This window comes from Phaseolus vulgaris, chromosome 10, assembly GCF_051622355.1.
Source record: "Phaseolus vulgaris cultivar YP4 chromosome 10, ASM5162235v1, whole genome shotgun sequence".
Taxonomy (NCBI): Eukaryota; Viridiplantae; Streptophyta; class Magnoliopsida; order Fabales; family Fabaceae; genus Phaseolus; species Phaseolus vulgaris.
This window is the reverse complement of record NC_143507.1, coordinates 36,159,245-36,182,721: the sequence shown is the minus strand read 5'-3', so window position 1 is coordinate 36,182,721 and position 23,477 is coordinate 36,159,245. Positions and strand designations below refer to the sequence as shown.

The window sequence follows — 23,477 nt, the reverse complement described above, 5'->3', positions numbered from 1 at the left end:
TTGCATTCAAATCATGAGACATCTATCAAATAAACATTGATATGGACTTTACTCTAACTCTTTTCAAGGACACCTCAAACGACTTTTGAAGAGATTTTACAAGACCAGCTCACACTACAAGAAAATCATGAAATATAAACCAATTTTTAGAGACAACAAATAATTAGTTGTTATAGTGACTAAATTAGAGACCGTTAGCAAAAACCTTGATTGTTAATTAGACACCAATTTAGAAATCATTTTATAATAATAAAAACTAATTTAGAAACTAAAATTTTTTTAGTCTCTAAAATGGTTTCTAATTTTGTCATGATAGCAACTAATTATTTTTTATCTCTAAAAATTAGTTTCTATTTCATGATTTCTTGTAGTGTCAAATGACCTATGAAATCATATCAAGATTTTTTTTTATTAGATGATAAGTCTTTTTCTTTTTTTATTTTTTATTTATTTTTGTTAATCATTAGATGAATTGAAAATAATTGAGGAAGAGAAATATCATGCTTCAAACTTTAATCAATATTAGAAAATATGATAAGAATTAAAATCGCATTTATAATTCTCATATGAAGAACTAGAGCCTATAAGTAAATAAATTAAAGTAGAGATAGATATTTTTATGATAAATTATTTTATTTCATTTTATTTAATAAACTTATCAATTCTTTTATCTAGAGCAAATATTTTATTTAATTTTTCTTAAAAACGTTTCCTATCTTTTTACATAATTCTTTGAAATAGAATAAAATATTATATTTTTTTGGTTGTTAAAAAACTTTCTATAAACTATAACAATTTTTTACTATCATTAGTAAATTAAAATAAACATACAAATATATATATATATAATATTTGATATACCTAGTAATTATACTTATTCTGATATAATTTTTTTTTTTTTTATAAACATCATATAATAGGATGATTTCCCGCGCATTGCAGTGAGTATTGATAACACTTCACTTTTGATCAAATACTAAAAAAATCTTTATTAACTTTTATCATATCATAACTTTCATCTATATATAAGGTTATCACTATAAATTGAATATCTCATTAAATATCATAATTTAGTACTCACTCAAATATAATAATGACTAGTTTTTCATTTCATATCATAAACAACTCATCTCAATCAATCACTTCTTATCATAAAATCCCATAAAATATAATATTTATAAACATGTTGTTGGGAATTAATTGATAATTGGAATTGAAACCGAAACATCCTCATTAGAAAAACTGTACTGATACAATACAAGCAATGTTAGTTATAGCTGTTAAAAACAAAATGAATTAAAAAGATTCTGATAACAGAAATATCTAGCTTTAAGTTTTGGATAGTTAGAGTTAACAACCTAACTCTTTTATTTAACTTATTTCAACATTCTTCCTTAAGCTAAATTCTGCAACACTTCTAACTCCTAACCACTATCTTAGTTCTTCAAATCTGTCTAGTCTAAGTGGTTTGGTGAAAATATCGGCCACTTGCTTCTTGGTGTTGCAATGTGTTGCAATGCTTCACTTTTAGCTTTCCTTTTCCAACTTGTTCCCTTAAGAAATGGAACTTGGTCTCTATGTGTTTACTCCTCCCTTGTGAGATTGGATTCTTTGCAAGGTTGATGGCTGATTGGTTGTCCACACAAAGTTGCACAGGGCTTCACATGATCCAACTTCAAATCATCAAGCACAGACTCAAGCCAAACACATTGACAAGTTGCCTTTGCTGCAACTATATACTCTGCCTCACAAGATGAGAGAGCAACTATAGTTTGTTTCTTAGAACACCAAGAAATTGGTGCTTTCAGATATTTGAAAAGAAATATCCATAGGTGCTCTTCCTTCCCACTTTATCACCACACCAATTTGAATCACTCCAAGCCTCCAAACAGTCTTCAAATTCATTCAAGCTTACTGGAAACAGTAAGCCATACCCTGTTGTCTCCTTAAGATACCTCAATATGTGTTTTGCTGCTGCCATATGAGAGGCTCTTGGATTACACATGAATCTGCTTCTAAGTCCAACTGCATAGCTTATGTCAGGCCTGCTGTTGCAGATGAACCTCAAACTTCCAACAATTTGTTTAAACAAAGTACTATCTACTGCAATCTCCTCGAAAGCTTTGTGTCAGTTTCAAATTTCCAACAGCAGGCACCCTAGCTCCATTGCATTGATCCATATTAAATCTATTGAGCACTTCATTAATGTACTTCCTTTGATGCAGGATAATACCTTGATCTGTGTATACAAATTCCATTCCCAAAAAATAGCTAAGCATTCCCAAATCTTTCATTTCAAAAACAGCCTTCAATCTATTTTTGAATTGCTCAATCTCTGTCATTGAGCTCCCTGTGATTAAAAAATCATCCACATATAGACATACATAGATTAAGCTTTGACTTTGTGACTCTCTTACATACACTCCATATTCTACTGAACACTTTGTGAAGCCTAGCTTGAGCAAAAACGAATCTATCAGTTTATTCCACACTCTAGGAGCTTGTTTGAGTCCATAAAGTGCTTTCTTGAGTTTGAACACTTTGTGGCTGACATCCTTTGCTTCAAAACCTAGTGGCTGAGTCACATAAACCTCCGATTCTAAAATTCCATTCAAGAATGCAGATTTAAGATCCATTTGATAGATTTTCCAGTTTCTAGAACTGACCACAACAATCACCAATCTAATGGTTTCCAATCTGGCCACTGGTGCATAGAATTCAGTGTAGTATATTCCATGTTTCTGCAGAAAACCCTTAGCAACTAATCTTGCTTTATGCTTGGTTATGCTGCCATCAGACTTGAGTTTTATCTTGAAAACCCATTTGACATCAATTGGTCTTTTCCCCTTTGGCAAAGCCACTAATTCCCAGGTTTCATTTCTCTCTAGTGATTCCAGCTCTTCAATCACTGCACTCTTCCACTTTCTATCAACTATTGCCTCCTTCCAAGTGATTGGCTCAATGTCTGCCACAAATGCTAACCAACTCTCCTTCATCAGAGATCAAATTATCACTGTAAACTTCATGACCTATTAATCAAGAAGAAGGAAATCTTTGCCTTTGTGATCTTATAGATTCTGGCTCAACTATATTTTCATGTTCTTCATCTTGTTGTTGTCCACTTTCTTCTAAAACACAATGAATCTGTTTTACAGATTTACTCCAATTCCAGGATGCATTCTCATCTACAACAACATCTCTGCTGATGAGAATTTGCTAGTTTACTGGGTTGAACAACCTGTAAGCACCTATTGGATGATATCCAATTAAGATAAGAGCTTCACTCTTATCTTCCAACTTCTTCCTTTTCTCATCTGGAATATGCCTATAGCACAAGGAACCAAATATTTTCAAATGACTAACAGTTGGTTTAAGTCCAGAACAAACTGTTTTTGGTACAACTGCCTCCAATTTTTTTGTAGGACACCTATTGAGAATATAGGCTGCAATGGTGACAACCTCTCCCCAAAAGCTATGAGGCAGCCCCTTGCCTTTGAGCATGCACCTTGCCATATCAAGCAAAGTTCTATTTCTTCTCTCTGCAATTCCATTATGTTGTGGAGTGTAAGGAGCTGTAACTTCATGTTCAATTCCTTTTGCAACACAAAATTCTTCCAGCTCTTTGGAATTGAATTCTCCACCTCCATCAGTTCTGAAAATGGTTAAGGCATAGCCTGATTGCCTTTCAACCTTAGCACAAAATTTTACAAATCTTCCAAAGACCTCACCTTTCTCCTTTAATAGGTAAATCCAGATTTTTCTGGTAAATTCATCAACAAAAGTAAGAAAATACCTATTACCTCCAAGTGAATTGTTATCATGAGGGCCACATACATATGAATATACAACCTCCAAAGGCTTCTTTGCTCTTTGCAGTACTGATTTCTTGAAATTCTTTCTTGATTGCTTCCCAAATAGGCAACATTCACAAGTCTTATGAGATAGGTTGATTGGTGGCAACCCTGTGACCATTTGTTTACTGCTCAGTTGGTTCAAACTCTTGAAATTCAAATGACCAAATCTGTAGTGCCACACCAGATTTGTTTCCTCCTTATCCCCAATTGAAGACAAGCATTGTGCAGTTGATGTATTAAGGTTAGTCTTAAAAGTCCTATTTTTAGACAAAGGTGCCTTAAGAACTAACCTTGATTTCTAATCATAGATGTTGATAGAATTATGCTCCATTGACATTTTGAATCCCTTTTCCAGTAGTTGGCCTAAGCTGAGAAGATTATTCTTCATTGATGGCACATATAGGATATCATTCATACAACCAACTTTTCCATCTTTACAAGTGAATCTGACCTTGCCAATTCCTTCAGCAGAGATCATACTATTATCTGCAAATCTCACACTGTTTTTGACATTAGAATCAAAATCAATAATCCACTCCCTGTTGCCAGTCATATGATTGGAACAACCTGTGTCTAAGTACCAACTTGAAGCATCTTCATCCTGATTTGTAGTGGCCATTAATAACACTTGATCTAAATCAGAATCTTCATCTTCTTGAGCTAAATGTGCTTCATCTTTCCTGAAAATTTTTCCAGTGTTGTTACTGTTACCAACTCCCCAACATTCAACTGCAAAATGACCATACTTTCCACAATTATAACATTGTAGTTTTCTTTTATCATGAAATTTCTTGAATCCATGATCTTGACTCCCTCTACCAGCAACCAATTTCTGCTTTTGCACACTATTTTGACTCTGGTTCTGACTGCTTGAAGCAAGCCAGTCACTTGATTGACCTCCTCTTTCTCTTCCTCTTCCTTTCTTTTTCCAGCCACTTCTTCCTCTGCCTTTGCCAGCAGTTTGAGCCTGGAAAACTTGCTCTACTACCTTTTCTTTACCTTTTCTTGAAAGTAACCATTGTTCATGTGCTTCAAGAGAATTTTGGAGTTCTTCTACTGTCATTTCATCAAGATCCTTGGATTCTTCAATTGCCACTACAATGTGATCAAAAGCAGGAGTCAAAGTTCTAAGAATCTTCTCAACCACCTTTGAATCAGGCAACTGCTCATCACAACCTCGCATGGAATTTGCATTTGCTTGGATTTTACCAAAGTAATCACACACTAATTCTTGATCAGTCATGGACATCAATTCAAATTGTTTTCTGAGTGATTGAAGCCTCACCTTCTTAACCCTACAAATATTTCCATAGGTTTGTTCCAGTATGTCCCAAATATGCTTGGCAAATTCAGCTTTTGAGATTTTCTGGAAAATAGCAGCTGAGACACACTGATGCAGTAACATCTGTGCCTTGCAATCAATCTTTTTATTTTCTTTTGATTGCTTCTCAGACTTTTTCTTATGCTCCTCTGTTTCAAGCTTGGTTGAATCTTGAAAGCCAATCTTGACAGCTTCTTCTAATTCTTGAAAACCAAGAATGACTTCCATCTTCACAATCCAATCATCATAATCCTTCCCATCAAACACCGGAAGACTCCTTGGAACCACACCAAATGCAGCCATGACAGCTATCACCTACAGCAGTCAACCTCCAATTCTTGGCTTGCAAAACAACAACAGATCCTTCTCTGCTCAAAGTTCCAGCAACAGTCTTACCCTCACTGCCAGGAAACCACACAAGTCCCCTCCCTATGCTCTTGATACCAATCCGTTGGGAATTAATTGATAATTGGAATTGAAACTGAAACCTCTTTATTAGAAAAACTGTACTGATACAATACAAACAATGTTATTTATAGCTGTTAAAAACAGAAAGAATTAAAAACATTCTGATAACAGAAATATCTAGCTTTAAGTTTTGGATAGTTATAGTTAACAACCTAACTCTTTTATTTAGCTTATTTCAACACATGTAAACAATTTAAAATCTTTTACCATACAACTTTTTTAATGGTAGGATTAAATAATTAAACAATTTTTTTTTAAGAAATCTGCAAACAGATTTCAATCCACTGAACAGGTTCAAATTTACTTAGTGAACTTCTCATAGAAAATACTGTCTAATTTTTTTTGTCCGAAAGTAATACAATTGGACTCTCGTGCTCTCATGTTCATTTCCTTGTAATTGCTTTGTGAATTTTAATACGCTAAGCGAATACATAAAAAACAACATTAAAAAAACTCAGCTATTCAACCCCTAGAATATATAAAAAATCAAATTTCGACATTCCAATTAACACATATACTCAACCAAGACCATAACTCAAACAAAAATCACAATTTCATCTCTATGAGTCCAACAACTCTACACTTTAGTATTATAAGCTAACATTTAGATAATCAAATAATTAAATTTAAAACTAATCTTCAAAATTCTCAACAAAAGAAACATTAAGTTTCAAAATACCAAATTCTTTTTACAAAGTTACACAGTAGCTAACTAATAATAATGTTAATTTTTATCATTTTATTTAGTCATTTTACATTAACAAAGTAAATTCTTCTTTAACTTTTAACATACTTAGTCGTCTTTTGATAATTTTTTTTATGTAATTGGATATTAGTTACTCTCATATAATTATATTATTAATCCCTATTATTTTTGTCTAAAAATTGTACCGAAAATACTTGTGTTAAACCAAGTAAGTAAGAGGGAAATCCATGAAAAAGTTTATAAAAAATATCGAATATGAGAATTTTAAAAGTTAAATTGCACTGATAGCTACTTAGATCAAGCTCAACACCGAGGATTTTGTGTTGCCCTAGGATGAGCACCACTTGACTCGCACTTAGCGCCACTTGAAGAGGAATCTAATTTTCTTCTTTTGCGTCCATGCGGCGAGTGTGGAATGTCTAGTGCTGGGTGCTGCTTTTGATGATATGATATATTTGGCTTATTTTTTCAATTTTTTTGATATTTTTTATTGAATTGGAGAGTCGAAAGTTGAGGGTGCGGGTGAGTAGAAATGTGAGGATATTAGAAGAAAGTGTGAAAAAAATTGGGGCTGTTTGAATTAAGGTATGATAGACTGAATGTGTGAAGAACGTTTATTAAATACATGAGTCATTTGATGGTTCTAGGAGTATTTTATATTACTTTTAAAGGTTTAAATTGTAAGATTACAAATTTATCCTTTATATAAAAAAAGAAATAAATAATTATTAATGTTGTTCATATTTTAGTTCATTAAAATAAATTAAAGTTTTAATATAAATAAAATAAAAATATTGCAAAATTCAAAGAAATAAAAAAAATAATTTTTTATATTTAAATATAATTTCATTATTTTCCAATTTATTAATTAAAATTAATTTTGTTAGTTAAGTTAATTTTAATATTATTTATGTTTTTTTTAAATTATTTTATATATATATATATATTTATATACAAAATTATTTTTAATAAGGACTTCTATTATTGTCATTAACAAAATTAATATATTTTAAAAAGTAAATGGTTATTTAGAATATGAATATTAAGTAGTTGTGAAAATATACACTACAAAAAAAAATGTATATTGTGGCGGTTATTTTCGTATAAACTGGCGTTTATAACCGCCACAATATACACTTGTGGCGGTTTCCCAAACCGCCATAGAACTGGCCGCCACAAAGTTTAATGTGGCGGTTTTACGTTACCCGCCGCAACACCCGCCACTTTAAACATAGTGTAAATAGTGACGGTTTTTATATGTAAGTATTATCAGTTATAACTGTCGTAATTTACATTCATTGAAAAAGATTTTGACACCATAATCTACATAAGTAGTGTCAGTTATAACCGTTGCAATTTACAGTATGGCACCATTATATACGTAAATAGTGACATTTTTAACTGACGTAATTTTAATTCTGAATAAATAAAATTTAACCACCACGTTTTTATAATCTGTTTTATACAATTATAAAATTTAACCACCACTTTTTCATAATAAAATAAAATAATGTATAAAGTTATAATCAATCATTCATTTCATTGAAAATTAAAACACACATAATAATGTTTATATATAATTAAAAATTAAAACACAAAAACTACATACATCTCTAATCAAGTTTAAAATTACAACACATAATTGTTAAAAAGTTCAATTAACATCATTTCAGTAATTGTTCAAGTTCCACAATTTCCCATCGTGCATCTGATGTGTCCACTAGAAGGGGTTTTGTTTCAGAACTTGGTGCTGCTTGAAATCAGTACGCACTCTCCATCCTTTATCATAAGCCAAAGTGTGCCTATCCTTTTGAAACAGAGTGTTAATACGCGATATACCTCTCCCATGAATCCTGCAGAACAGATTAACATAACTTAGTAGGGAAATAAGTAGATTTGTCTCAAAGAAAAACACATGCACATTACCACTGCATTATCCAGAGTCACAACAACTACCTAAACACAAATATTAAGGTCAATAAAAAGTCAACAGAAACTCACTTCCAGATCTTCCAGGGTCAAACGTCAATTTTGTGCCTGTGCTTCCTGTCTTTTCAATGCATATTAGCTCAGACACGCTATGAATCAATGAACTTGCTCTCCCAAGGCAGCATGATCCAAGAGAACATAAAGATAAAGTTTATTTTAATATATGACTCTTAATAAACCACATGACAAGGCAAATGCATACATATTAGTACATATAAGAGGAAGATAATTAAGGTTCACCTGTATATAACGATAAAGGTTGGGAATCAGTTGGTCCTCCTCGTGACTCATTCCACTCTTGAAGTGGGTTACTCCAACATCTGTTTGCTGACGGTATCGAAGATCACTTTGTGGAATCAAAATGTGACCCATGGACAACAATCCAAGCCCTCCTATTTCTTTAGGAGTGTAGAAAATGATAGGTGAGAACCTGATAAAAGATACAGTGGAGCATAGATTTGAACATTAAAACCTAGTATTTATGAATAAAATATTAAGAAACAACTAATATACCTACCATAAAAAAAAGAATTAATTACCTGCTAGGCGTCTTTGTGTTGAGCCCAATCTTAATACGAGTCTGAATTTTATTTTCACATTTAACTAGCAAATCTAGAAGCTCTTGGGTATGCACAGTTGCCTCTCGAAAATAGGTCATAAACCCTGAAAACAAACAAAGACCATGGGAAACCAATGGTGACCTCTTCACAGACTATCCACAATTCAGCTTCACTCACCAATTAAAACTATATTTTCAACCATAATCATGATAAATTAGACACCCAAGGCCAGTTAAATATTCTTAAAGGCTTGAATGCAATGAAAAAAGGGAAAGATAAAAAGGAATTGGTATTGCTGAAAATAATCAACACTCACATGCTGAAAAGCAAGTTTGGATTATCCTTGCTGTAAACATAAACAAAGCTGTTCTCCCACTCCAATGTTGAGATGCTTCGAGGAAGACGATTCTTCATATCCCAAAAGACACTCCTCCCAAGATCGACTGAATGATACCAATTAAAATGTCAAACAAATTAAGAACCAAACGTCAATATATAATATATTACAATATTAATATATTATAATAAATGTATGAGAAATGTCCTGTGATGGAGAGTTTAGTATTATGGAATTCACAAATTTGACTTCTCAAGTCTACTAAAATACTAGTGTACGATTATAAACTTATACTTCACGTATTTTTTTTATTAGCAATCAAGAAACATATATACCCAAGAACCACTTATTATCAACATTATAAAACGTATAATTAATCCATTTTTATGAATATTAATTCTCAATAAAGTTAGTAGATATTTGTTAGCATATAATGGAAAAAAAGATATTAAAATTTAATCAAATTTTGGTTTCATAGATGTGGATCTAATTCTACTGATTAATTTCTTTACCAAGTTTTAATACTTTGTGGATCTAATTCTTTAACCAGGCAATAATGGCTAGTTAATTTGTATTGTTTCTATATACAGGTTAATAATATACATGGGAAAACCATATAAAAAATCATGGTGTAGGAAGGTTCACCCAAGGTTTTGCCTTCCTCTGCAGACAAGCATTTCACTGTTATCATATCTGGTTTCTTGTGATAAGTTTGTCATGGTTTCAAAGATATTAGTGTGACTATTTTACTCCCACTTTTCCTTTCTACTCCCTATACATCACCAAGTTCATCCTTTGTTTTTGAAGAGGTAACATGGAGATATCAAGAAACTTACAAGTGTAACTTTATATCAGAAAAATTCAGGATTTCCTTCAATCTGCATAAAAAGCTCTCGTGTAGCTTTAACTATGCTTGAATGCCCAAGGTGGGGGAATGATGAAGTCACATCATAATGAATGTAGTTGCAACTGCAAACAGAACATAAAATGTTGAAGTGAGGGACCAGAATATTGTGTTGGACCATAGAAAGGATCTATACAGTTTGGCCCATATAAAACTATTACACATTGGAACTGAAACTATAAGGTATATAAAGAAGATGATTTATGCAGATAAATGTAACTCAATAGGAATGTCATTACTCATTAGCCTTTGTTTATAAACAGTTTATAATCAAACATCATAACATAACATGTCAAAATTCATTTTCCAGGGTATGTATGTCACAACCTTCCAAGTCATTGAAAACCAATCCGACAACAATACCAGAGGATATGTAGTTGTCCTAAAATTTAGAAGTTCAAAATTGCATCTTAAAATTGTGAGTATTGTTTATTGCTTTGTGTATTGCTCTATCAATTTCATAACAGTGTACTGACTGAAAAAAAGTTATTTTGTAAACAAAACTTAACTATTTTTTTGGTGCTTAAAATATTATAATCCTAGTAGTACCTTCATAAGCTTCCCACGTTGCCCCATCATTCTGAGGGCACAAGGTATTGGTAAATTAAACATGTTACTAATATAAGCAGTGACAACGTACGCCTTAGCTATTGAAACAATTATCTCCCTGAATCTTGATCGATAACTTACAAGACAAAATGGCTTGAATTGATGTAAATATTCACTACAAGGAAATAACAATTTAGTCACCGAATTTAGCGACCGAAAATTAGTGATCGCAATTTGCAACCGAAATAGCCACCAAATACCCGTAGTGTCAGATCTGCGACCGAAATAGCGACCGACTGAATTATTTATCATGTTAGTTAGTTTTGCGACCGAATCCGCAACCGAATATGAGAGTGACAAAACCATTGGTTGCTAAAGTGGTGGTTGTTTCGAATAAATTGGGAAAAATATATCTGCAACCGAATTAGCGACCGAATATGTTTATTTTTTAGCCACCGATTTTATTTCGGTCGCTAAATTTTATTGCTTTTTTCTGCCACCGAATTAGCCACCGATTATGTTTACTTCTTAGCCACCGATTTTCTTTTGGTCGCTAAATATAAATGTTTATTTTTGCCACCGAATCAGCCACCAAATTTATTTAGTTTTTAGCCACCGATTTTTTACCACTTTTTAGCCACCGAATTTCTTTTGGTCGCTAAATGTAATTGTTTATTTTACTACTATTAATAATAATAATAATTCATTTTTATTTTAAAAAACTATACAAGGATCACACACACTTTTGAATATTAATGAGTACTCATCCGTTTAAAAAATAATTAGTTGTATTACTGGTTTCGTTTTCTATTTAAAAAATATATTTCAAATATATTTGTAATTTCTTAAATTTAAATAAAATTTATTAAATACTCTTTTTAAAATATCAGCTCAAATAAAAATTCTAAATAAAATTACATAACAAAATATTATTATTAATAAAATTATGCTATATAATTATGCTATATAATTAAATTTAAATAAAATGATATCTTTAAAATAACTTTAATTTTATAAACATAAATAAATTTTTAGACATAAATTGTAAATAGTTTTTTAATTATTAAAATATCCATATTTACTATCATGGATATTTAAATATTTATTTTTAATTTTACACAAATGCTATATTTTTTAATATTTTTTAATTTGAAATTTGTTTTTTTTAAGCTTTGGAGTTATTTGGAAGTGCAGGTGTTGTTAGGGCACGAAATACCAAAATTGCTTATAGGAGTGAAGAAAGGTGCAGAGGAAGCTACAGCGGTGGTCGGAGGAGGAGGAAGCTGCAACGGTGGTCGGAGGAGGAGGAAGTTGTAGGTGATGATCGTGGTGCGAACGGAGGTACGAACAGAGGCGAACGAAGGTGTGAGCGGAGCCGAGCGGAGACGAACGGTGTGAGCGGAGCCGTGCGGAGGCGAACGGTGCGAGTAGTGCGAGCGAACGGTATGCCTGTCTTTTGGCTATATGATTGATTGAAAATAGATACCCCTAGAGTCGTATTCTTTTGGCTTTTTTCTTTTCTTAAAGCTTCATCTTAGTTCTGTCTATTGAAGTGAAACTCCAATTCTGATTGGAAAACAACAACAAAAGCATATGTAAAACTGCATCTATGTTTTGTTCTAGTTAATAGCTGTTTGAGTTGAGTAAACATATTTGACCATCATTTCAATCAATATATCAATACCTTGGCAGTGAAGACCGAATGAGCTAGTCTCATAGATTTATGCTTATGAGTTATGACCCATTCTACCAAGCAGAGAAAAGACTCCCACTGATTTCTTTGCAGTGAATCCCCAACAAATAGCAGTTTTTTCCCTTGAAGCTTTCTGAGGGCTAGCTTTGGGTTGAAACTGCAAAATATAGTCATTTTGGAATGTAGTTTACATAAACTAATCATACATGTATATGATAAAAATGTTTATATACATAAAGCAAGTTCTACAATTACAATTGGCAAGTTGGAGTGAGGAACTTACCGTGGCAAGGTGCAATCTTCTGGCTGTCACGTGCAATCTTCTGGCTGCCACTCCCAATGACGATAGTCAGAATCATTCCTCCCATTCTTGACACAAGAAAACTGTCTATCTATATATGGGCAGCTTATGTCAGAGTAGAGAGACGTTACTGAAGAGTTAAACACCCATTTCCCATTGGCAACATTGCACTCCTCAGGGTCAAAATCAAACATGTCATCAATCCATGATGATGCATTCACAATCACAACCTCTTCATCTGCCTTTTTGTCACCTGCTAGGACTATCATTGTATGATGAGATATAAATGCATAAGAATCAAACTCATAATAGATAAAAACATAAGAAGACAAAGATGAGGTGAGGTATATAGTTGTGGCATATGAGAAGCTGACTTACTCGACTTTGGTTTGGTGATTTGTCTAGGACATGGTTTGAACTTGAAAATGGACTTGGAAGAGAGGAAACTGAGTCTCTCTGCATACAAGATAGCCACAAAAACAAGAACACAGGTTGTGATGATAATGATGGGAAGAGGAAGCTTTCCTCTGGAAGGCTTCATTATTCCTGAAGGGATCATGGGGATTAATTGAGCTTAACGGTGGGAAGAAAGAGTTAATGAATTGGTGCTCAACAAAACAGAATGATGAGGACATTGTACAAAGGGTTTAGAGGGGGAGGTTTTATGCATTTTTGAGTAGGAGTGAAGTTAAAGCATAGTATACTTTGGCACACTAAAAAATGCTAAATGATACTGGAGGTTAAGGAATGGGTTGAAAGGCTAACATCTGGCACCTCATACTTTGGCCATGTAGAGGAAGCTATGCATGTAGCCACACATCATGCTTTCTAGTTTCTACATCATGCTATTGCATTGATAAGAAGTGGTAAAAGTTAGCTTGAAATATATCATATAAACGACGAGTAATGGTCAACATAATAAGTTAAAACTAAACAAATAGCCATGAGTTTCACAAGACAAAGTCATAAGCAACACATTCTTATTTGAAACCATTATTTTAGAAGATTAAAAATAGAGCCCAATATACTGCCAAAAGTGTCCTTAGGTTTCTTTTCGTTTAACTGTTTAAGCTTATCAACTCAATTGCTTTGATAAGAAGTGGTAAAAGTGAAGTAAAGATAAACAAAAAAAAAAGAAATTAATTGTTGAACTGCATCATTTATATTGGTGATACAAAATCAGGTTTCTTTTCATTTAAGTTTAAGCTTATCAACTCAATTGCTTTGATATGAAGTGGTAAAAGTGAAGTAAAAATAAACATAAAAACAATTAATTGTTGAACTGCATCATTTATATTGGTGATACAAAATCATTCCAATTCAATCATGTATTTAAGATTCATGGTTATGTGTGATTCTTCACTTGATATGAACGATGACTAATCCAATTGTGTGATTCAAATCATGAATTGTAAGATTCTTATAATTATGTTTCTTGGTGTATTACTATAAATTCCACTTGAAAACCAAAATCTTTGTTGCCCTGTCAGACCATTTTGTAAATCAGTGTTGTAGTAGAATTCATCAGCCACTGGGATATGTTGCAAGAGTACTTTTTATGGTCACTTTTATTTTTGTTGCATTTAAAATTCATTGAATATTCAGGATGAACATTTATTTCATTAAACTGTGTTAAACTTGTTGGATATAAAGGTTTTTCATATGTATCAAAGCTTCTATGACCAAGTAGTCCAAAGTTTGATCCTTATTGCACCCAATTTTCTTAGTAAATTTTCAATTGAAACACAAACCTTTTAAGCCCAAAGAGCTCTTGCGTAAAAAGTGTATGAGATTCATGTGCCTTCACTAACTGCTTAAGCGTTTGGGATAATTGTTTCATGACAACCTTTGGATGATTTACCAACTGGTATGCTATTGTTTTGATTTTGTAACTCACATGCTTGGGTTTGGGACATATTACATGGAATGATGTTAGAAAATAGAAGGGGATTAAATCACAATACTTGTTTTCAGCTCCCTGAAAATCTCTATTATCATCTTATACGAGTAAACTTGAAATTAAATCCAACCCAAAATTTTAAAATATTATAAATATGGGTCATTCTTTTGATTGATCTTTTCAATTCAATGTGTGTCTCACTTGCCATTCCAACATATAATCATTTTGTGCAGACTATTGCAGTTGGAATGAAATTAGATTAGTTTTGGGAGTTTATCATGACTAGATTGTGCAGATAGTATTCTGACATTTGTCAGGTTAAGGAATTGTTATTTTCTGTTTTTAGTTTGACTAATAGCTATTTGGATTTCAGTTGATAGCCACAAAATTTGTCCTCAAACCTAAATTAGGACACATTCCAAGAAAAAATCAATACATTGTCAATTAATGTGTTGTTTTGTTTTTATTTCCCTTTGCTTCTAACAACAGATAACCAGAACTAGGTATTTACAACATCTTAATGTTGGTGGTACATTTATCACGGATGAATCTCTGTTTGGCATTGTAAGGAGTTGTCCAAAGTTGGAGGCAAGTTATAAGAACTTGAATGTTAGGTTTTTGTGTTCAATTATTGTCCTCCTTCCATAACAAAAGAAACTAATATATAGAACATCAGAACAAAGGGTTTATACTGAAGCTCATGGTCAAAAGAAAAATTACAATTGTCTAAGAAATGGCATTTCAATAATCTCACTGTCTGTATGAGCCTGATCATCAATCTTCACTGGTTTATATTCGATGTTTGTGATATTCCATTGCATTATAAATGATAGCTTATTGTTTTTGTTCAGACCATTTTTCTTTGGAGTTGTCGTCATGTAACTGAGAATGGGCTTTTTGCCTTAGTTGACAAATGCCTGGAGCTAAAATCAATGAATGAGTTGTTTGACTTTTACATTTAAACTATTTGTTGCACCACCAGATTTTGTTTCCTTATAGATCTTCTCAAGCAATCATTCTATTAGCTTTATTAAATACCTAAGGGAGTGCATGACATAATAAATTTCCCATATCTGTGGCAGATTACCTATAGTGTTCCATTTGCTGTCACAGCAGAGTTGACGGCTGATTCAGGAGGTGGCCAAGGTTGGTATTAGTTGTAGATAGTTTTGATATCCTGAATATTTGGTCTTTTAATGTTTATGATCTCAAGATGCCTGTTGGTTTTGCAGGATTGGCCATAGGAGTTCTAAATCTAGCAATTGTTGTTCCTCAGGTAGTTTTCAGTAAAGCAATTGCTGTGTTTTACTCCACCTTTCTTAGAGTGAACCTTTTGGAGTTACAAAATTATCTTGTTTTATCATTGTTACATGTGTATGTTTATACTACTACATTAATGTTGTGCAATGTGGTGTTTTATCTTTCATATGCAATTAACTCTCCAAAATTCTTCCTTATTTACTAATTTTGGACACCATTCCAATTGATGTCACTTTAGAACAGAGTGCATAAAATTTATTTTTTACTGAAAAATCACAATCAATATTAAAAAAAGGCCATTATCTCACTCATTATTTCGATTACTTTTAGTTTTTATGCATACCATTTTTAATTTGTTAGTCTCAATGTTTAAATTCATAGAAATTAAAAGAGATTACAATAGTATGTATAAGACTAAAAATATGATCTTTACATGAGACTAAAATGTAAAGTTTGTTCAACTATAGGGACCAAATTAATGGTTGAACTTTAAAAAATAAAAGGTGAAAGATTTTTCCCTCTGTTCTAAACTTGCCTCTGCATTCATTTCCTTAGTTTGTAGTTTCTTCTTTCTTATTCTTTTGTATGATATCAAGATGAAACTGTTGGCAATATGGCTAATCAATGGCTGATTATATCTCAATTTTTATTAGTTTTCGATGATGGTGACTAAACCTTTATTATTAGGCTGAATCTAGTTTTACTTATTTTAATGATCTTTTGATTCAATATGATATTCTTCGTCTCTCTTGTCTATAGGAAAAATATATATAGCCGCAGCTCTATATAAATAATAGAACCTCCTCCCAAGATCAGTTACAAAGTGAACCAACAAAGGTATGTTTCTCTTCCTGTCAACCCAATACTTTCATATTTGCATCCATTTTTTACTTTCTCCATTCAGTGTTCTGTTTTCTCTCTCCTAAAACAAGTGTATACATTAAGAATTTGTTGTAGTCAGATTGCATTAATGGAAATCCCCGAAGGTAGAAAGTGGATGTATAAAAGATTGGATAGAAACAAACATCTGACAGAGGAATTTAGAGAAGGAGTGTATGAGTTCCTACAATATGTTATTAGTCAAGAAAAGTTTCAAGAACAAGGTGAAATGTTAAGATGTCCTTGTATTAAATGTAGTTGTAAAGTTTTCAAGTATGTGGATCAAGTTGGGTGGGATCTTTATCAAGAGGGATTCATGCCTAATTATTATTGGTGGACAAATCATGGTGAAGAATTGTCACAATCCCCCCCAGTGGATGTTTCCAGTTCATGTTATGGAACTTGTGAACAAAGAGAAGAATTAGGTCGTTTCCATCAAACGATAATGGATCATGTGGGGCCCTCAAATGCACATTGCATGCAACCAGAGAGTGTTATTGGATTTGAGTACATGGAGGAAAATCCTGATCTTGAAACTCGAAATTTTTTTAACATGCTTGCGGTTGCACAAGCACCCTTGTGGGAAGGATGCGAGAATCACTCAGAATTGTCAGCTTCTTTGGAAGCTCTAAGCTTGAAATCTGATTATAATATGTCTGAAGGATGTTTCAATAGAATGGTCCAACTTATGGGGGAGACTATGCCCAAAGATCACATAATGGTTAATAATTTTTTCCAAGCTAAGAAGTCAGTGGAAAAATTGGGTTTGGGTTGTACGAAAATTGATTGTTGTCCAAAAGGATGCATGTTGTATTATAGGGAACATTGTCATAAAAGTATAACTAATTGCTTTATTTGTGGAATGGAGCGATATAAGACAGTCACTAGGAGGGGAATTGAAAAGAAAATTGCTATTAAGAAAATGTGGTACTTTCCCATCATTCCTAGACTTAGAAGGTTATACTCTTCAATGGCAACTGCACCTCACATGAGATGGCATAGTGAGAATCAAAGGGACCTGTCTATTTTCTCTCATCCATCTGATGGAGAAGCTTGGAAGCATTTTGATAGAATGCATCCAGATTTTAGTCAAGACCCAAGAAATGTCAGATTAGGTTTATGTGCAGATGGGTTTAATCCTTTTGGTCAATATGGAAAAAGTTATTCTTGTTGGCCAATTATCCTAACCCCATACAACCTTCCGCCTTCCATGTGCATGAAGAGAGAGTTTATGTTTTTGACAATCTTAGTTCCAGGTCCTTCAAATCCAAAGCATAAGATTGATGTGTTCTTGCAACCACTTATAGATGACTTATGCACCTTGTGGACTGAAGGGATATTGACTTATGACGTGTCACTAAGGCAAAATTTTATGATGAAAGCTGCTTTGATGTGGACAATTAATGACTTTCCAGCTTACGGCATGTTATCGGGTTGGATGACTTCTGGTAGACTTTCTTGCCCTATATGCATGGAAAGAACAAAGGCTTTTTATCTTAGTCATAGCCACAAGATATCCTTTTTTGACTGTCATCGTCAATTTCTTTCACCTGATCATCAATTTAGGAAGAATAAAAAGGCATTCAAGAAGAAGTTTGTTGAGACTGATCCCCCTCCTCCACGTTTGTCTAGTCTTGACATTTGGAATAGGGTTGCACACTTACCAGTTTGCACTGAATTACAAGAACAACAAAATATTCCTGAATATGGTATTAAACATAATTGGAAGAAACAAAGTATATTTTGGAGGTTGCCATATTGGAAAACTCAACTTTTACGTCACAATATTGATGTTATGCACACAGAGAGAAATGTGTTCATGAATGTGTTTGACACTGTGATGGATATCAAAGGAAAAACTAAGGACACAAACAAGGCTCGATTGGATGTAGCACAAATATGCAATCGAAAAGAGCTAGAGTTGAAAGACATTGGTGGTGGCAAACTTATCAAACCAAAAGCAGCATATACATTTACGAAATCCCAAAGAGTCTTTATTTGTAAATGGGTTAAAGAACTGAAGCTTCCAGATGGATATGCTTCCAATTTGGGTAGATGTTTTGACCTTAATCGAGGCAAGTTACATGGCATGAAAAGTCATGATTGTCATGTGTTCATGCAACGTTTGCTTCCAATTGCATTTGACGCATTACCAAAATCAATCTGGAAAGTTCTTATTGAACTTAGTCTTTTCTTCAGAGAATTAAGTTCGACAACACTAAATGTTGACCACCTAAGAGTTATGGAAGAAAATATTCCTGTGTTATTGTGTAAATTGGAACAAATATTTCCACCAAGCTTCTTTGATTCCATGGAACATCTTCCAATTCATCTACCTTACGAGGCAAAAGTTGGTGGTCCAGTCCAATATCGTTGGAACTAATCACTATTATAATATTTGTTGTTTATTTATTTAATATTTAAAATTATGTACATCCATATTCTTTTTTAGGTTCTTACACTCCCTAAAAAAAAGTAAAAAATAAAGCGAGGGTGGAAGGCTCTATTTGTGAAGCTTACTTGGTGGAGGAAACATCTACATTTGCCTCATTTTATTATCCTGATCATGTTGAAACAAGAAGGACTAGGATCCCTCGTAATCTTGAAGTAGGCGAGGGTTCTTCACGTGCTCCTCCTATTTCAATTTTCAATTATCCAGGAAGAGAAATCGGAAAATGCATGACATATTATCTAAATCAAAAAGACTTTGATGCTGCCCAATTGTATGTTCTTCAAAACTGTGAAGAGGTTCAACCATATTTTGAGTAAGACAATGTTCACTCATTTGAAAAGAAAGTTAATTATGTTGCATGAGGTTTGAATAATCAATTTCTTTGTTGCAGTATTTATGTTAAATATTTAAGAGAGATTAGTCCTACTGCTTCAGAAGCTCAAATTGGCCAATACATTTCATCCTATTTTGCTATATGGTTCAAACAATATGTATGTTTTTAATTTGCCTTTTATACAAATTTTACTTTTGGAGACATTGTGTAATTTATAATCTTTTGTTTAGGTTCTAAATCCAGAAAATAATATTGAAGATCCATTATTGGTTAACTTAGCATGGGGTCCTAAGAGAAAAGTTCAATCATGGTCTATCTATGTTATCAATGGATACAAATTTCACACTGTTCTTTGGAGTGAAGGCATGAATTCCACTAACTATGGTGTTTATGTACGAGGAACCAATGATCAATCAGAGTCAAATTTTTATGGAATATTGTCTAATATTATTCAATTGGAGTATACTGGCTTTCCAATAATGAATGTAGTTCTCTTCCAGTGTGAATGGTTTGATAATACTCCTAATATAGGAACCAAAGTAGATAAGAACTATGGGATCGTTCAAGTAAAAGAATCACGGAGATATAATAAAGCATATGATCCATTCATATTTGCCCAACAGGCAGAGCAAGTTTATTACACCAAATATCCAGAGCGACACCAAGGTTGGTTGGGAGTAATTAAAACAAAAGCTCGTATTAGAATCATTGATAACACAGTAAGTGAGGTTGAGCATGACACTCCATACCAAGATGATGAGCTTCTACAACTTGAAGTAGTGCTACATGTTGATCCAGAATTCATTCATGATTCTCTTGCTGATGTTGATGGGGGGGGGGAGAAGAAGTAGATATACAATTACTAAATGAAACAAACATAGATGAACAATACGAGGAGGAATACATTTCAAGTGAGGATAACATTGAGAGTGATTTCAGTGACACAGATACCTCTTCGGTAATTCATGCATTAAAATTGATTGTATACCTAGTCCAAATTATGTTTAACATTAATTTTATTGTGGTTTCCCATAATTGTAGTGAATAACAGGGAAGATAACTGACATATTTGGTTGACATATTTGGTTGTAGAAAACAAAATCAGGTTTGAGTCTTTTGATCATGATTACTTTATTTGTTTATTCAAAATTGATTGATCGACTTTGATTATTGTATTAATTACATCTTATATATGTAATATTTTTTACTTGCAGATGACACCAAGGGGTAGAGGTGGTGGTCGTAGACCACCTAATCGTGGTGGTCGAGGTGTTCGTGTTGATGATATATCTTTACCCAATACCAACATTCCCCCTTCGTTTGTTCTTCCAACAACTATGGAGTCTACACATCCTATTTATGAAGGAGCCGCCCCACTTCCTACACTTCACGGACAAGATATTGAACATCATGTAGGAGAATCAAATCCTACTACCTTTTCTACAGAGCTAACTATGAATCAACCTTCACCGATACAAGACTCTCTTACACCTGACAATGAGTTTGGCAATGTAGTTGATCAAAGACCCTGGCTTCATGCAGCAAGAGGAGAGTAAGTATATTTTAATCTAATTGTAATTCGTAAATATGATCTAATTTTCATATATCATTTTGACAATATGTTTTGAACATAGTTTTTCACTTGAAAATGGACCTTCCAATGTAATCTCACGAATCATCAAGCAAAAATATGATGAACCCAGTCCCACTTGGAAGAAGGTTCGTCTTGAGCTTAGAGATAGATGGTTTGGAGAGTTCAAGGTAATTTGAGTTATGATTACATTTAAAATGATATTTTATTTTTCTACAATGTTTTTTTTCTAATTTATTTTACATGCAGAAAGAGTATAGGTGGGATATGGAACAAGACCAACTCATTAGATCCATTTTTTATACAAAAGCCTCCCGTATCTTTAAAAATGCTATGAGTAAAGTTAGGCATTGTCAAGATAAGGGGACCTGGATTCCACAACTTGTTCGAGCAACCTTGGACCAGCATTGGAGTTGTACAGAATTCCAGAACAAGAGTGTTATTGCCAAGGCGAATCGGGCTGTTGAGAAGGGAGCCTCAGCCTACTGTGGTGGTTCCATATCTACTGCAGCTCACTTTGAGAAAATGGTAATATTATTATATTTCTTCTCTTTCTATATTTAATTTAAATACAATCTATTATATCTTTTTATCGAATTTATGTAGACTAAAGAGCTTGAACGACAACCAACTGCTTGGGAGGTTGTAGAGAGAACAAAGAAATTGAAGACTGGAGAATGGGTCAATGACAAAACTCGCAACCTTGCGGTATTTTTAAACTTTGTTATAGTTTAATTTTTACTTTATGTTTTCTTCGTAATAATCAATTTGACTTCATTTTCAGGAGAAATATAAGAAACGTCGAGAAGAAGCCCAACAACAGCAAATGCTTGAAAGCGCATCTTCGCAAAACTCTCATGTTGCCTCTATTGATGACAATGAAATATACATCGATGTTGTTGGAAGTGGAAATAAAAAAGGGAATGTCTATGGTCTTGGTGTATTGAGCAAAAGGTTTAATAGTTCAACAAGTGCTCACTCTGCTGCAAGTCAAGCTCCAGTAGTCCATCAAATAGAAGAAATGCGTGAGATTATTCAAAAGCTAAATGATGAACTTATGACAAAACGTGTCAAGGAGCGGACACTTGAAGAAAAGATGGAGCTATTGATGAAAACTCATGAAGAGCAAAGTGAACGCATGCGCAAACAAGATGAGAAGATGCAACTCATCCTACAACACATTCAAATGAATAATCCCGCATCAGGCTCTTCAGATCCTACTACCAGTGGACATCATAAAGGAGACCAGAGTAGAGATGACAGTTCAGAAGAAGATTAGTTATATGTTGAATTATATCATAGATTTGACTCTTTTAACTAGTTTTCAACAGTTTTAGTTGTGTAGTATGATTTACCTTTAATTTGAGCACAACTTCTTCTTAAACTATGTATTTGAAGTTCATTACAATTTAGCTTGATTGAATTTTGAGTATCTTTATAAGCAGGTCTGAATTTTTTTATAAAATGGTCAAAATACCATTTTAAATAGGTATTAATAATACAAATAAAATAGCCACCGAAATCAAATCCGTCGCTGTAGAAGTCTCTATTTAGTCACCGAAATAGTCACCAAAAGATTTTTTTTTAGCGACCGAAAATGGTGGTCACTATCACCTTCTAATTCAGTCACCGATTTAGCCACCGAAATTTGGGTAGCTAATTTGGATTTTGAATTTCTGTGACCAAATTTTCTGCGATTGATTTAGTCACCGAAATTTCAGTTGCTAATTTGGTTTTCGAATTTTGGTGACTAAATTTATCTGCGAAAAATTTAGCAACCGAATTTTCGGTTGCTAATTTAGTTTCTAAATTTTGGTGACCAAATTCTCTGCGACCGATTTAGCCATCGAAATTTCGGTTGCAAAGTAGCGACCACTTTATAATTCGGTCGCTAACGGCTTTGCGACCAGGGTTTTCGCTTCCATCTTTATTTGGTGACTGTTTCGGTCGCAGATATGATTAGCGACCGATTATAGTGATTTTAGTGACCGAATTTGGTGGTCGCTAAAAGTGATTTTTTTGTAGTGATTGTTCTACAGTATTGTCCTGTCAATAGGGTTTCGATTTGTGATTTCAGTATACATGTGACAAGCACAAAATTCTAACACAATTTTGTATTACCACTCTGGGTTTTCTCTCTTTCTCACTCATTCATCACACTTGGTAGTTCATATACAATATGCAACTATCAATACACATAACTATCGCAACTCGATCTAAAATAGCTCAAGGATTGGAATAAACCAAGCATCGGTATATATGCATTATTCAACAACACAGCTTTTGCCAACAAAGTACTCATCTTTCTATCATAACCCAAACAAGAGATAAGGATAGATGCTGATAAACTGACATAAAAAAGAAAGTTGAAAGCAATTG

The 23,477-nt window shown here is 33.2% G+C and overlaps 1 protein-coding gene, 1 long non-coding RNA gene and 1 pseudogene across 2 annotated transcripts; all 3 read left to right on the top strand.

Annotated features, from left to right (window-relative positions):
• The first annotated feature begins 15,644 nt into the window (after positions 1-15,644).
• LOC137819719 (uncharacterized) lies at positions 15,645-20,950 on the top strand. The gene is made up of 4 exons (XR_011082381.2): positions 15,645-15,728; positions 15,815-15,858; positions 16,602-16,679; positions 20,722-20,950. It is a non-coding gene; the product is annotated as an uncharacterized LOC137819719 (long non-coding RNA).
• Positions 16,688-20,608, top strand: LOC150024760 (uncharacterized; annotated as a pseudogene).
• An 11-nt stretch (positions 20,951-20,961) lies between the features above and the next one.
• LOC137817969 (uncharacterized) lies at positions 20,962-22,377 on the top strand. The gene is made up of 5 exons (XM_090296146.1): positions 20,962-21,059; positions 21,142-21,268; positions 21,348-21,626; positions 21,705-21,806; positions 21,883-22,377. The coding sequence occupies exons 1-5, from the start codon at positions 20,962-20,964 to the stop codon at positions 22,375-22,377; spliced, it is 1,101 nt and encodes a 366-aa protein (XP_090152272.1).
• Positions 22,378-23,477: the final 1,100 nt, after the last annotated feature.